The sequence below is a fragment of the Uloborus diversus genome, chromosome 1 (assembly GCF_026930045.1).
Source record: "Uloborus diversus isolate 005 chromosome 1, Udiv.v.3.1, whole genome shotgun sequence".
NCBI classification, from domain to species: domain Eukaryota; kingdom Metazoa; phylum Arthropoda; class Arachnida; order Araneae; family Uloboridae; genus Uloborus; species Uloborus diversus.
The window spans coordinates 99,424,356-99,441,724 of NC_072731.1; the positions used below are offsets into that span (position 1 = coordinate 99,424,356).

Below are 17,369 nucleotides of genomic sequence, written 5' to 3' on the forward strand. Positions count from 1 at the left end.
AGATATAACAGTAAGTTATTCAAAAAGAGAATTTATTTTGAATATTTTTTATCACAAGTGAAACATAAAACCCCCTCAGGAGTCACACAACAAAGCTGTTTTCACCACATTTCGCTCACCACTTGATATTTTCTAACATGTGACTTACTCTTCTTAGCTAAAATTTCATGGGGCCTCTTTTGAACAAAAGATCGTCCTGTTTCAATCAAGTTCAAAAATTTTGATCCACACAGATTTTACTTGATGACAAGGATTTTGCTATAGCACGTTGCATTCCCTCTGTTACCCACTGGCTTTATTTTACCTATTTTTAGTATTTTTCTCGAACAACAAACGTACATAAGCTGTATTTAAATTTAGTTTAATAAATGCTTAATCAATTACATAAGTTTTTAAGTTGAAAATGAAATTGCTGAGGGGAATTTCCAAAACCCTTTTTTAAAACCTTTTTTTTTATCATTATCACTTTTATTAAAAAAGATTGATCAATTGTTAAAGATAATTAAGCTGAAATTTTAATAACATTTGTAAGATTCCATAAATGAGCCATTTTGTAAGCTGGTTCATTCATAGAAACACCTAGTGTTTCAATGGTAGCTACTGCGTCATTTTGAATGTTCTCATAGTTGTCACATAGTTGTGACGATTCATGATGGATGTTTAAATATGGGGAATTGTACTTGAAAATGCACTCTTTCAAATCAATGATCCAATTTAGTTGTTCAGTAATATTCAAAGCAAGTAAAAACAAAATGTAAGTGTCAATAATTAGTAAGTTAACAGTAGAAATGTTATTTGGTAGTTTAACAATATGATATATTGATTCAAGCTCCTTGAAGATTATGCGTTGGACAGTTTTGAGACCAAAGAAGACACTAAAACTGATTTAGTGCCTGAGAAAACTCTGATGGGGAAAATATCTTCGAAGTCCAGTCACGAAAACGGTTCATTGACGGCAACATTCCCCTACATCTTTCAAGGCAGTACAATTGACCCACATTTTAGTGCCTAGAGATGTTGGTTCAATGATTTGTACTTAGAATAAAAGTAATTCCCCTCTCCTCCATCTGGAATTTTCAATTTGCCATCAGGGAAAAAGATATTATCTCGTGCAAAAATTTTAGACTTTTCATACGTGCGCAGCGCTTTGCACTTGGCGTTTCTGGCACTTCGAACTTGCTGTAGATATGAAAAACGTTAATTAAGCAGCTAAAATAATGCATATAACACGCAATTAAATGATGTTTTTCTTTAAGAAAAGGACACTTTTTATGAATGTAATAATTTTCAATATCTGATATCCTGAAAACGGGATAATTTGCGTCTTCTTCTACTTTTCTACTACTACTACATACTACTGCATTATCAAACAAGCAGATATTTGGATTCTTCACCTAAACCAGATGTGCGTTACGCAGCGAATACACATAAATATTTAAAAATAATAATATCGAATTTAATTATAAATCATAGTTTCGGGTAAAACATAGGAGTGCTTCATACGTCAGAGTGTAATGTAATTTAAATTTATTGGTATTCATTTTTATTTTATGTGTGTTTTAAGTGCTGCTTCATTTTTCTGATTTCATTTACTTACATCGCTACCAGCATCGTTTTTTTTTTCTTTTTAACTGAAAAGCAATCATGCTATTTAAAACTTCACAAACCTCGACACCATCTGGAAACAAGCATATCTTAAAATGATGTTTTTTTAAAGTAATTATAGAACATATGTCTCACTTTATATATATATATATATATATATATATATATATATATATATATATATATATATATATATATATATATATATATATATATATATATATATATATATATATATATATATATATATATATATATATATATATATATATATATATATATATATATATATATATATAAGACATGAAAAAATGGTTCATGTGTGACAAAAGATATTCAAATGACTTACGCAAAACAGTGATAGACACAGTGGCTCTTGCAGTGCCCATGTTGATTCGAAACCACGCAGGTATAATTTCCTCCCATCGCTCTGGATAAAGAAGAGTTGAAAGACAGGACTGGTCCATGGGCCACATATCTCCCACCGATTTTCCACGCGTAATCGGCTAATGGATGGGCCGAGGCACTGCACACTAAGTCATCCAAGATCTCGCCTTCCATCACTTCTAGTCGCACAGCAGAAATCTGGATATTCTCCGGCGGATCTGCAGAAACACAATTGAAGATAAGTGCGTTTCCTAATCTTCGATAAGGCGCGAATTAGAAAAACACTCGTAAAAGATAGATGCACAGTAGGGACATTTTTTATAAACAAGTTCTCCTGACAGACTGTTCCGCATGGATGTTTGAGGGATGTGAGAAAGAGAGTATGTTCAGATCTCAGAGTCAGATCGGTTAAAAGTAAAGGAATGTAAGTGAACTTTTTTTTTTTCTTTTTCAATTTTCTAGTAAGTTCCGTTAAAACTTTAAATCTTAAATAGGCTTTCATTTATTTATTTTTTAAAATCATGCTGTATAGCAGCAACCACCAGTGCTATTTGCACCATAACCTGTCGTAAATTATAGGAGAGGTTCTCTTAACATTTCATCTGGTTATCTCAAAATATTTCACTTTGGCATTCATATCCAATGCTTTTTCACGGAAGCATGTCTTTCGTGCGTGTAAGACAACTTGTTCATCGTGCATGTAAAACCTTGTTTGTAACATTAAAGAATCTCTTTTGTCGCTTTTACGTTTCTATTATATGATTTCGCCTATTAAAAATTACGTTTCGGTAAACTTAAATGTGACAATGTATGGATTGTTTTTATGTAATAGTACATAGCAGTGAATCGGTTAACATGACGGATTTCTTTTTATCTTTTTTTTTTTTAAATTTACGTCAACGAAACATTAAATGGCCATGACTTATTTCAAATGTTATATACTTCGAGGAATTTTTGGTTTCAAAGTAAAAAGGTCTCCTTTTAAATGTTAGGGAATGAAGAAAAAGGGAAATCAGAATTGTGAGCTTCTTACAAAAACTATCACATCATTTACGCATGCTTTCTTCTGGATAACCTGCTAAACTTATGAATGCCTTGCTTAAATAATTTTACAAAAATTACAATGCTCTGATTCATCAATTTTTAAAATATAAAGTCAATGCCGTCTTTATTCTACTCCGATCGATTACAGAGAAACAATACGCAGACTTCGGCAAATGTATACCATTTTCAAAATGAAAAAGAATGATATGGTTTACGATTTCTTCACGAATTTTAAATGTTGGAAAACGGTGTGACAATAACATATGTAACAATTGTTTGAAAAAAAAAGTGGAAGATTTCAGAGTCTGACTAAAATAATGTCATATCTATTCTGCATGTTTTTTACATATGAAACAGTCATAAACTCTACAAAAGACTTTAAGCATTAGAATAAGATAGTTTTGCGATATATATTCAACTTTTTTTTTCTTATTGAAAATTTTAGCCTCCCGCTTTAGGATTTTTTCATATCTTAAACGAATTAAAATATCTAAACATTATTGAAATAATTTTCTTCCGTTGTAAGAGACAAAGAAAAATACATATGACGTACAGGGTGCAATTGAAAAGTAACCGAACTTTTGCCACCACGCGGTTTCCAGGCGTCAAAAAACAATGTGTTTTGAGGGAAAACGTGCGTCTGATCTTGCTCTTTGAGATCCAACACGAGTCAATTCGCTCCGAGCAGCGGTTGAGTAAATATCGTCCTACGCGCGAAGGTTCTTTTTGAAGTCGATTACGTTTTCCGAGTGGTAAAAAATGTAACTAATGAGATTAATTAGCGTTACGCAAACAAGTTTTCCGTAAAACAAAAAAAAAAAAATCTTCACCCAATCCCATTACCTGTTTAAGGAAGATTTCGGAAATAGTGTTCTGTCCCTGACATAAATTTATGAATGGCACGAGACGTCCAAAGACGGCAGGAGGACGCCGAAGACGAGCAACGCGCAGGGAGAAATCCGCATTCAAAAACTGACAATAAAGTCAACAGGATTCGTGAATTCTTGAACTCTGATAGTCGGGCTAGAATCCGGGGGGATGCGTGAAAAGTTAAATCTAACTTACTACAGCTTTCAAAAACTTGTGGCCGAAGAATTCAGCATGCAAAGATGTGAATTGGTTCTCAAGGTTTTGACCTCCGAGCAAAAGGATACACGTTTGCAAAGGGGTCGTGAAGTGCTGGAATTCCAGACATGTCTCTCTCGAACTTCTTTTTGTTACCACTCATTAAAAGAAACCTGTAGAGAAGATGTTTCCAGTCGACAGCGGGCATTCAAAAAAAGTGTAACCGACAATCTAAATGCCCTCTTGGAAGATGTGTTTTTAAAAAAGTCTTTGAACAGTGGAAGGAACGCTACCGAAGGTATATTAAAGCCCAAGAGATGTATTTCGAAGAATATTAAGTGCATTTGTCACAAAGTTTACTAAAACTGTTGTTCAAGCAAAAGTTCGGTTACTTTTCAATTGCACCCTGTATTTATTAACATAAGAGTAGATAAAATGTACCGGCATAAATGCCCTTTTTTTACTTCTTTGCGGGAAGTGAAGTAAGTATTGTATTCACGAGCATTTTCTTACTCGCTATAAAATATAAATTTCCAATTTAATAATCTTTTAACGAGATCAACCTCCTTTTTTCGGCACGTCCGTACGTGCAGATGTAAAAACGAACGGTTTCGAGGGCTCCAAATGCATTGTTTAATATTTTTTCGCGTGTGCACATATCCCGCCGTGTATATACGTGTTCACAAATGGTCGGCGTAGAAGTTTGAAATTGTGAGTCTATAGTTTGTACATCCTCTTTATCTTGCATTCGGATGTCATAACAGGAGTCTATTGGTGACAAACTTTTCGGTAATATACAGACAATTTTTTTGTCGCGAATCGTTTTCCTTCCACTTATCGGAGAAATTAAGAGCCCAAAATGAGTTATTGAAATCAGTGTTGACCTGTTCGGCAACATTGTTATTTCACAAGAACCAATATTAAACATTAGTTGTGAAACCTTTACGAATGTCCATAAAACTACCTCTCTAGTATCGGTTCAGAAGGGGGGGGGGTGAGGCACACTTATTAAAAATTATCTTCATCTCACTGTACATAATATATGTCTAGTAAATTTAAGAAGATCTTCTGAGTACTTTTATGTTGCATCTTTATTCTCGTTAGACGTTGAAATTAAAGAAAGTGGGGTTCAACCGTACAAAGCACTGCGACCAAAGGTCTATTGTACTAGTCCCCAAACAGAAGTCCTAAAACAGACAAGCAGCTGAAGTTAAAATTCAGCAAAAACCCAATAGGAATATCGTGAATCTCCCACGGTTCAAGCAAACGATGACCAAGATGTTCAAACCCATAGGCAAAAAAAACTTCGGAATCACACAGGGGTGTGAGTAATAGTTTCCTCATTAAAGAGGTAACCTATGCAAATTGGATCATTACTGATACCCATTATAGCACGGTGCTGCTTTATGGTGTATATACCAGTAAGAAGACCAAAAGCCTTCCCAACACTATTTTAGCTAAAAGGCCAGTATTTTTGGCATATGATCCACAGAGAGAACCAGGTCTGTCCTTGTTAGGATGACAAGCAGGGAATATGTTCAATATCATCGTGAGAAAAACCTCTCCAACGGGATGGTTTCTCTTACTTAAGCCATCTTAAACAAAATCAGATAGTGGGACTGTGACCTGACTTGCCCATACTCGTTAAGATAGAACAGTTTGTGCAGGGGGAGGAGTGGAAACCTCCGACTGAAGACATTTGGATTCCCCTTCTTTCTCAGGAATGGTTGGCCCAGTGACTTTCGCCTCCCATACCAGCGTCCTCCTCTCCTGCCTGCGTCAGCGCCTGTTGTATTTTTGCGCACAAATGAGTACTCCCTGCCTCCCTACTGCAGAGTCGGTGGGTTGCGGACGTGCACCCTCACACTCCTGGTCGGTGGGTTGCAGACTTGCACCTCTCACCTCCTCCAGCAGCAAGGTTGCTAGTTCTCTCCTTCTGCAGCAGTTTGTGCAGGGGAAGGAATTGAAACCTCCGACCTTTAGTTTCTCTGCAATCTCGGGAAAGACCGGGCCCAGTTGCTTTCGCCTCCTGTACCAGCCTCCCTCACTCCCGCCCCGCGTCTGTTGCATTCTTCTGCAAAAAATGAGTACTACCTGCCCCTTTACTGCCGAATCTCGGTGGGTTGCAGACCTTACCCCTTTCTCGTTCGGTTGGTTTCAGACCCACACCCCAACCTCCTCCAGCTGCAAGGTTGCTGGTTTTCTCCTTCAAGCCAGCTTCTATCTCCACAGGAGCTGGAAAACTGTGAGGTGGTAAAAGGTCAACACCCGCACAACCACCTTGTACGAGTAAAAGGCAAAATACAACGAGGTTTGGCCCTGTTCTTCGAGGGAACCGTTTCAGACATCATCCAACCCAGATGCCATCCAAGCATCAGCAAGGTGCCTTACACCCTGGATTGAGGTATCCATTTTAGCATGGACTACGTTGGGAAGATTCTGCTCCGGTCACCACACTGAGTCCTCGTTAGACATTACATTTAGATATGTGATTTCATTTTAAGATTTCAGTCGCCATCAAGGGAAAAATAGTTAACGTGGAAGTATCTTTTCTATATTTTCTTGAATTTATGAAGGTACTAAAAGCTCTAAGAATTCGTAAACAATTTAAAATCCAAAAAATAGCGTAATAGATAATATAAACTTGAATGATTGTACATAACCACAATATTTTTTTCGAATACTTAAAATATATTTGATTGACATAAAAGTACCAAATGTAGTGTCCCACATCATATTTTTATTAAAAAAAAAAAAAAGAAAAATATTCGTTTAGTATTTACTATAAATATTTAGCGCAGTTTGACTGATTTATATATCTTTATCTACTGCTAAATATTTATTATCGGACATATTTTAGAGAATACATAATAATCATATAAATAACTTGTTTAAAAAAATATAGGATCATTTATATATATATATATATATATATATATATATATATATATATATATATATATTATTTTTATTTTCTGAGTCCTGTTGTTTATTCAATTACTGGGCCCTATTTTTAACAATTAATGTAATATATCTTTCTTTTTAACTTTAAAAAATTATATCCACCCACCATTTCTAGTGATGATTGCAAATGATGTAAGAATAAAAAGGTATTTGGAAGAGTTACACATTTTTTATTCAAAATATCATTTCTGTTTGCTTAGGTAATTATTTTCACAGATTCACAAAAGAAAATTCATTTTTACCTGCAAAAATTCTTTTCTAGATGCTTTTTTTCCAGAAAAAATCATTCAACCAAACTAAAATTCCACTCCTTTTAAAAAGCTCTAGACACGTTTACGACTTTCTTTGCGCCATTTATTGCGATAACAATTTACGGATGAAGGTTTTTAACGACTGCAGCAGAATTTACCATAAAGTAATGTAAACAGCATAATATATTTTGTTTCTTTATTTTTCAAGAAAAAATGAGAGTTGTTCTAAAAGCACACATTTGTAAGATTAAAAACGAAAATCTTTCGATTTGCAATTTATTAAATAAGGATTTTATTTTAAACGAGCTGATGTGTGCATTACATGACTTCCTTTTACTCCAATTTAATGTTAATTCCCCATTATTAGCATTTTTGATGTAATCCAATAGATTACTCTCTAAATATCACCAACACTAGCCAAATTGAAACCAGATTTAAAAAAAAAAAAAATCGCCAAATTTGTCGTCCGCCAAAATTATAACCCCACTTGAGTTTACATCGAAATTATCAATGATTTCCCCCCAAAAAGGTGTAAAAGACAAACTTAAGAACATCCGAATGCAACCAAAATGGAAGGGGCATAGCCAGACCCCACGAGGAGTCTACGTACCAAATTTCAACTTTCTAGGACATATTCTTCTTGAGTTATGCGACATACATACGCACTTGCGTACATACAGACGTCACGAGAAAACTCGTTGTAATTAACTCGAGAATAGTTAAAATGGATATTTCGCATGTCTATAAGTTCTTAGGCACTTATCCACGTGTGGTCAAATCGAAAAAAAAAAAAAAAACCTCAACATTCATTCGCTGGGTGAGTAAAATGGAAATAAGGTTGATTTTTGTGTGAAATTTTTTTCGCGAATACAATACTTCTTTTTTTGTAAAAGGAAGTAATAACACTACTTTAAAATCAAAACAGAGAAAGTTTGATCTTTGCATATGGTTTTTATTGAAAAAGTATTTTCAGTTTCTATTCACTTGTCGTTTAGCTGTCGATTCCAGTCAGTTTGTTTTAATCAATTTCTTAAATGTATTGTGTTTGAAATTTAATAATACAAGTTTATAACGGAGGTTAAAATAAAAAAGTTGTTCCTTTTGAAAAATACACAAAGATAAACCTTTGAATTCAAAAATTAAATCACACATTTTAATGAACTAAAAAACTTAGTAGATAATCACTACACATATAAGAGACATCGTGTACTTGATCGTTTTTGTTGATGGTTATAACTTTTGGTTAAATGAATGGAACTAAACGATCTTACGTTCTCTATTAAGAAGAATATTTCCCCCGTCAGAATGTTCTGCTGTATTTACTTCATTTTGCATAAAAGGTATTGTATTCGCGAAAAACTGTTCACTTAAAAATCGGCCTTAATTTCCATTTTATTCACATCCGAATGAATGTTTTTTTTTTCCGACCCGTCCACACGTCGGATACATCCACACATGTACCATAGGCCTAGGAATGTACAGACCCACGAAATATCCATTTTGACGATCTCCGAGTTAATAACAACGAGTTTTCTCGTGATGTCCATATGTACGTATGTATGTGCGTGTGTGCGATTGTGCGTATGTATCTCGCATTACTCAAAAACGGTATGTCCTAGAAAATTGAAATTTGGTACGTAGACTCCTAGTGGGATCTAGTTGTGCACCTTCCATTTTGGTTGCATTCGGATGTTCCTAAGTTTGTCTTTTACATATTTTTGAGTGGAAGTCATGGTTAATCTCAATGCTAAGTCAAATAGTGTTATAATTTTTTTTAAATCTAAATTTTTAAATCTGGTTTCATTCGGCCAATGTTGGTGATATTTAAAGATTTAACCACTGAATCACATCAAAATTGCCAATAATGGGGAAATAAATCTGTGCAAAACGTTTTTTGTTTCGGTTCGCAAGAAGCTAGGGTTTAAAATATTTAGTGTTTCCTTGCTTACTCCAAGGCGCTATAATCATTAAATTGGCGTAAAAGGAAGTCATGTGATGCACACATCAACTCGTTTTTGTTTTTTAAATATATGCATTAGTTGATTAATATGCATAATATATGCATATAGTTGATCCTTCCTGCAGAAGATTTACTATTCGCTAGAACGTATTCGTGTTAGTGCTTAAAATAGAAGTCAAACAATTATTATGGTGACATGTTTGTAACTTACACTTAAAAAAATCTAAACTGATTGTGTAAAATTTAAAAATGCAACGAAGCAAGACAATAGATATTAGGACTAATATTTAACAAACAAAATCTACTCTGTAATTGAAATAGAAGTAGCTAATGAATTAGTTTCATTTATTTTTCTATCGATCTTGTTCAAGTATACAGTGAAAAGTAAGAAATACACATTTAAAAAAAATTAAATCCTTAACATATACGTTTATTATGGTGACATGTTTGTAACTCACACTTAAAAAAATTAAAACTGATTGTGTCAAATTAAAAAATGAAACAAAGCAAGACAATAGCTATTAGGATTAATATTTAACAAACAAAATCCACTATGTAACTGAAATAGAAATTGCTAATGAACTAGTTTTATTTTTTCCCCATCGATCTTGTTCAAGTATACAGTGAAAACTATGAAATACACATTTAAAAAAAATTAAATCGTTAACATGAACGTTTATAGAGACGAAAAAAAAGTGTTTTAGACCAGAAAACTTTGAAGATATTTCAAAATTTACACAATTAATCAGCTGAAGTTATTGTTTCAAATAAACAGAAAACAAATAATTAATTTTTGAGTTTCAAGAATGATTTGGAATATTAAATAATTTTTAAAGCTTAATAGAACACTAAATTTACAAAAATTGTTTTTGTTGATTGTCCAACCACGGATTGTATGAAATTGGCAAATTTCCTGTTAAGACGAATCTATCTGGAATAGGAGGAAAAGTAAAAACTTGATGCGCGTGTTCCGTATTTAAATGAAACTCTGCTTAACTCAGAGGCCAACATACATCTTCAAAACGCTGACATCCCTAAAAACTAATAGATGTGTCCATTTCCGCATGTAAATCGGATGTTTGCTTTTCCATATACAATCCGTGGTCAGACAACCTGTACTTAATGTTACAGTTTTTAATAATTTAAATTTCTTAAAATTAAAGCGCATTTTAATCTTTATTTGTTGGTCATAATACCATATTACAAAAATAAAAATTATTGGAATCGTTATTTGATTATAGATCTTCTTACATTCAACTCTGAAAGCCATGGTACTTGAAACTCCAGCTCCAATTTCATTTCCGGAACTCCTACAAGTGAAAGTGGCAAAATCAAAGCTGTTCGCAGGGAGGAGGCTCATATTCCATGTCAAAATGGAGCTGATGGAGCTGAAGAGGTTACGCCGTGGATCCGGTCGGTGATGAACTACTTTGCTTTCGAACACAATCGAATCCCGAAGACTCTCATTGTTCCTCAGCCATTCCAATTCACACAGGGGATGGCATTCCACGTGGCAGGATAATTGAACGTTAGATGTATTTCTGAGTACACCTCCCCGTTCGGGTAACTTCTTTACAAAGGCAGGAGGTGCTGTAAATACAGTAGAATTAATTTTTTTGGAGGCAGGATAAAACGGTGCGTTTGATTTACTAAAGCTGCATTGCAAACTTTTAGCAATTTTATGTTCCTTTAAATTAATCGTAACAAATTAACTGGGAATGGAATTTCAAAATTAATAAGTCTTCTTAAAACGCTTCTGATTCCAGGACGTATTTCTTGATTTGCATTTATGAACTTGTATCACTGTGTAATGAATAAAACATTGATTTACTTCATAGGAGGATAGAAAATTATTTACGAAGAGCGCATGTTCAAGGTTATAATATAAAAAAAAATTGAAAAACATGGTTTAGCTCTAATTTTTACTTTAAACTTCGAAAACATTGCTTGGTAAATTGAGAAAAACGTTTATTTTTGCATGAATTGGAAAGAAAAAAGAAACATATCTCGGAAAGTACGGTGAGCGAGTAAATGAAATGCATCTTCAAGTTCATAAATAATAGTGGTAAATCAATTTAGCAATTTTAGCGCATACTTAAATGTAAGTGTTTTTTTTTTTCAATGATTAAAATATATTATTAACAAAACATACATGAGTGGTTGAGTGCTTGCATAATGAAAAAAAAAATGTAGGAACATTTTCAATCAGACCTTATTGCAAAATAATCGATATAATTCCGTTAATGTTATTAAAAAGACAGTGTAGTTATGTAACGTTGCTTTTCCTTAAACAAATGCTATAGTAACGAGTTAAAACATATATTTAGATTAATATTACGATTGTTACATCTTACGGTTAAAAAGTAATTTGATTTATAAAAGCCTAAAAAGTTATAAGCAATAATATATAACGTATGCAAGATATAAATGATGTGTCGGCTCCATTTCAATGTTGATAACAACTGGCTATCATTGCGACTTTGTTACGTTTTAAGTTAGTACTTCTAGTAATTTCAACACGTACTTTTGCTGCTCATTTAAGGTATTGAGGTATTGGTAGTAAAAAGTAATCTTCATAGTTGGAATAAGTCAGCATTCTGCTAGAAAAATAACGATTTGTTCTTTGTATTACATACCGAATATTTCAAACCTATAGGGTCAATAAAATGGAAAATGATTATTTTGTGCCACACATAACAACTTCATTGACAATAATTTTTTATATCTATCTATCTATCTATCTATCTATCTATCTATCTATCTATCTATCTATATATATATATATATATATATATATATATATATATATATATATATATATATATATATTAGGGTGTCCCAAGATATAATGGCGAAAAAAAAATTTGTGAAATCGAATACGCATACCCTCCAAATTTTTTCCATTTCACCTCAGAAACATGAGAAAAAAGTTCCATTGCAATTAAATAACGGGAACCCGTGCCGACTTGAGGTCAAAGTTGGACCTAAAATCCTGTAAGGCGACTACAGTGGAAAAATTGCTAACTGCATAATTCATTACTACACGCGACATCAATTTATTTAAAGCAGATATTTACAACAATATTAGACTAAAAGAAACATTACTGTACATATTTTTAATTCAATGTTTGCTTTTTGCAGTCAGAATAGAACATACTCATGTTTTTGTTCCTCATCAGCTGTTAGCAAACCATGAAAGTTCTGCATCATTTTTACCGCTCTTTCAGCTGCATCGTTTACTGCACTAAGCTTTGAGACAGTCTTTTTCACATAAAGGAATGAAATATTATTGACCATACCATAAAAGCTGGGTGAATTTTTGTAGAGCAGCTTTTGAGATAATTGGGTCCACATTTTCGTACACTTTTATCAAAAAGCACAAATCTTTTTTGGGTGCTTTGACTGTCAAAATGCATTGAAGCCATGGTTTCACGTATATTGTCACTACAAAAAAGCAGACATCAAACAATGCTTCATTTTCCTTCGTATCTAATTTTAGTTGTGAACTAAATATAATAGTTTTAGGAAGTAAATCGCTCGAGCCATCCATCGAGCTTTGTGCATGACTCCCGGTGGTCTTATTTTAAATTCATTTTCTGTATCTCCACCTAAAAATATGATAGGCAGTTCTGTCAACTCTTGATAGTCATCCCTGAGCGTAATATTAGTAAGTTCAGCACGGTAAAAGTCAAGTAAATTTTCCAAGTTAGGGTACAGTTCGGAACAACTCCGCAGCTCCTCCATAGCACTGTATTTAAGTGAGATAGATCAGTTCATATATGTGATGGCGGCAAGCAAAGGAAAGCATTTCTCTATCAAATTTTTGCTCAAGAATAGCGCAAGAACCACTTAAAGGACCTGTTCTGGAAGCTGTAATATCACAACTTAACTTTGTCTTCGAGATTCCAATATAAAACTGCCTTTCAAACAGCCTTTGTTTGTTCTTTTCCGGTGGAGTTATCCAGTTTAGACTCAGCAATGAGTTGTTCCGTCACATCCATATAAAATAACTATAGATAAGCGATCTTCTTTTGATTTTTGAGCACTCAAAGCAGGCAACAGTCCCATCTTCCTCTATTTTGCTTAACCGAAGTGCAATATTGAATAAATTGTTTAAATTACTTGAAAATTCTTGTTGGCGCTGCCTGAATACTTCTTGCAGTTTCTCTGCATTTTTTTGTAATTCTCTCTAGATTTGATACAGGTTTTTAAGTTTATTCACACAATTTAGCAACGATTTGGTAGGAACGCGTGCCTTTTCCCAAAAGATGATGCATTTCCGAATAACGATATTTGCACTTTCACTGATGGTTAAATTTACTTCTCGAATGTTATAAAACAAAACCGACAGAACTTGTCCGTTAGAGGGAAGTTTTAAGCCCGTAGTTTGTTGTTTTACGACTCCTATTAAAAATATCCCTTTTTTTCAAACTTTGCAATTCCACTGCCATGTTTCGTTCCCTATGGAAGGACTATACTGCGCTCGCTGACCGGAATGTATTCGTCCTGACATGTTTAACGGTTTGCAAATTACTACGGATAAGCCCCCCTCCCCCCCCCAACATATGTTTTTCTGCTTTCATTTGTTTTCTGTGCACTATTTACAGCTGTTTTGAGCTTTGCAAAGTATCGCGTCACCAGCATTCGCTTGCTTATATGAATACACGTGCTATTTACACGTTTAGGCCTTTAGGCGCAAGTCGGCACGGGTTACCGTGCTTCAAATTGCATGAAAATTTTTTTCCAACGGTTTTGATATAAAAGGAAAAAAATAAGAGGGTATGCGTTTTAAAAAAACGACTTTCATTTTTTTGGGACACCCTAATATATATATATAGGCAATTCCATGGGTAACTGACTGACATTCACAGAACAAAATGATAAGTATTTTGAAACATAAACCATAAAATATTTATTTTTAAAAAGATATTTTCTCCTCGATTATTGCACTTTTTAAGCTGAATTTCATGGTATAATTGCATTTCCAAAATACATATTGAGTGATTTTAGAACAATTTTTAAAAGCATGGTAACTGGCTGACATGAATACAACCTATGTAAAAAATAATACTGATTCAATAAGAGATTGTTCTGTAAGTAAAAAGATTTTTTATTAAATTCAAATCAGGATCAAAGAACAATGAATATTTCTCACGTGTGGGACAAAATGGAGGCTTATTCAAGGAAACCGACCTATAGTAAATGTTAGGAAACAAACGTGTGTGACATAGGTAATCAAAAATAAAAGATTTATTTCCTAGGTTTTTTTTTTCCAAGCACTAGAAACTAGAAAGAAGTAGAAGCACTAAATACTTTAAAGTCACAAAGAAGCCGCTGGTGGACAAAGCTGTATCCGGGAAAGCACCTGATGACAAATTCGCAGAATAAGTACTAATACATCGGCTGCAGCAAAAGGAGAGGGGGATGCAAATGACGATGTAAATGAGTTTGATGCAATTTCTGACAACGTTTCGAATCCTTTGGGCCGGAAAACGTAAGCCTTTAATCCTTCAAGATTAATCTGCATGGATTAATGCGTCACGTATTACAACTGAACGCGTAATTTGCCATAATATCCTTACCCATTCATATTCAGAGATCGTTTATGATCACGATAAATATTAGGAAATGTTTATTTGCGGTTTTGCAAGATCTCCGAAATGCATGGAAATTGCAATCCTTAATACCCGTCTGGGGGAAAATAGTGGATTTTTAGTTCGCGGAATAATAAATTACTTTGAAAGCCTTCTGAAGAAACGATGCTTCAACCGCTGATATTACCGTTTACGTAGCCTCTCTGTATTTCTTATAATTACACCAGAAAAGCTTAGTTCAATTTAAATTTATGTCTTTTCTGCATGATTTTGTTCTAAATTTATTGGAAGTTAGTTATAACTGAAAAATTTTAAGTATTTTTTTTTTCTTAGTTTCGAAGAATTCTAAGTTGAATTCCTCTAAAAAATCAATTAGCAAAATAAATGCGCTTCATAACGCATCTTTTTAATGCAAAATGTTTCAGTTAGTATAGTTTTGGCAATTAGGAATCCATACTTCTAACGCATAAGGGTATACCTAAGAGTTTGTTAAAGAACTTCAATGTTTAACATAAATTTTTATACTAGATCAAAAATAGCTTAGTGTATAAAGTTATGGTTCAACTAAAGAAAATATATAAAATTTATTAACTGTATATATAATTAGTAGTACCCGCACGGCGATGCCAGTGCTAAGAATTTAAAAAAACTCGGCGGAATAAAAAAAAAACGCTCCCTCCCTCGATGTGAAATTATCATTTTTCTTTAACTAAAATGCGTACACTCCTTTTCAAAAAGACCTATTAAAGTTTCTTTGGAATTCATAGCTACTCGTTAAAACATTAAATTGGAATTAACGGTAGCTTTAAACTTAAAATAATCCTCCAACTGCATAGTTTATCCATCGCTTAGAGCGCCAAGCAACCACGTTACTGTAAGCATGCCCTTTAGCCAGTAATGGGGCTTTTTCTGTTGTTTAAAATGTATTTCCAAATAAACAAAAAAGAGATCAAATTACATTAACAGTAGCTTTCAAAAATAAATAGTTTGGCAAACCGATTGTTTATCGCCAAACTCGCCATGTGATCCCGATACCGTATTGCTCTCCCCTCTCATGTAAAATAATCATTTACTTTTTCTAAAATGCGACAATACCCCTTTAAAATCCTAAAAACATTTACTTGCAATTTAAATATTTTGTCAAATAGACAAGAAAGTCATAAAATTACATTAACAGAAGCTTTCACATTGTAAAATAACCGCATAACTCTATTATTTACAGTCAAACTCGCCAAGTGACTTCGCTACAGTAACCCATTCAATTAGCAAGCGAAGCGAACTTTTACCATTAAGCGATCCAATCTATCTAACGAAAACGTTTAAACGAATTTTCCTCAGCAGAAAAACAACGTAATTAAAAACACGGTACATCTTAGAGCCGCTAGGGGCCTGAGTACATCTAGAACGAAAAGGAAGTTCCGTGTCCCGTAAAATGTAAGATTTTTTTTTAAATATGCTTACATCGTCCTCGTGTAAGCTCCTTCTTTTTCAGATTCTATTTTAATGGAACGCTCGCATTTATTTATGACTCAAAATATTCATTTAGCAAAAAATCTTACACGGTAAAGGAACATTTAATGTCTATTTGGCGAATTATTTTAATTGGGTGGTCAATTTGGCGAACTTTTTTACTTTAAATGGCTTGGTTTAATTATTTGGAAAATTACTTATTAGTTTTGTTTCAAGTCTAGTTTTTTGTTCAAAAAAAAAAAAAAAATGGAACAGTGACAAAATAGTACATGGTTTTGAGAAATTAGTAGTTTCTACGTAGGTTTAGTTTTTAATCAAACATGCTGATAATAAGCTAAACAAAAACAATCGCCAAGATTAATAATGTGCCGTAACGTACCTTTAACGGAAAGAAATCGTATCTCCAATATAATAAAGGTAACAGTTTTCAAAGAGCGTCGACCGCCCTGTAAAATCCTCGTCTGGAATAGATTTGAATATATTCATTTTAATGCATCTAATAGTATAAAAAACACTCTTTCAAATTCGAGAAATATTTCCCAATATCGCCATTAAAACAAACATATCCTTCACTCTTCAAAATAACGTTAACAAAACCAGTAAGAGTCGGATATTTTTAAAGACTACACATCCATTATAAATGTACACGAAAACATAGACTTGCGAAAACCTAATTAAAAGGGAAGTATATTTTAAATGCCCTGTCACACACAGGACAAAGTCTCAATGTATTAAAATCAGATTGCAAGACAATTTATTTCTTGATATTTCAGCAAGAAATGGCAACAAATAATATTGTTCAGCTTTTCTTTCAAGCTAAAATTAATCTCGCGCAGAAAATGGAGGAAGAAATTTCTTTTTGAAATAAATTAAGTTTTTTAATTCAAACGCTTACAACTTTTTTTGTAATCATTTTTCGATGTCCGCGGCTTTAGTCGTTGCCTATATGTTTGAAATGATTATATTTAATGGGCTTTCCAAGGGTACAAAGCCAGAAAAAATGGGACCATTTCTTGGCACAGACGTATG

At 33.5% G+C, this 17,369-nt stretch overlaps 1 protein-coding gene across 1 annotated transcript in view; it reads right to left on the reverse strand.

The window, feature by feature from the left end:
• The window catches only part of LOC129234102 (hemicentin-1-like), a 198,814-nt gene that overhangs the window by 56,082 nt on the left and 125,363 nt on the right, over positions 1–17,369 (reverse strand). The window contains exons 7-8 of the mRNA XM_054867997.1: positions 10,528–10,866; positions 1,962–2,210 (exon numbers count right to left, since the gene is read on the reverse strand). Coding sequence (XP_054723972.1) covers positions 1,962–2,210; positions 10,528–10,866 — 588 coding nt within the window. The remainder of the gene's footprint in view (positions 1–1,961; positions 2,211–10,527; positions 10,867–17,369) is intronic.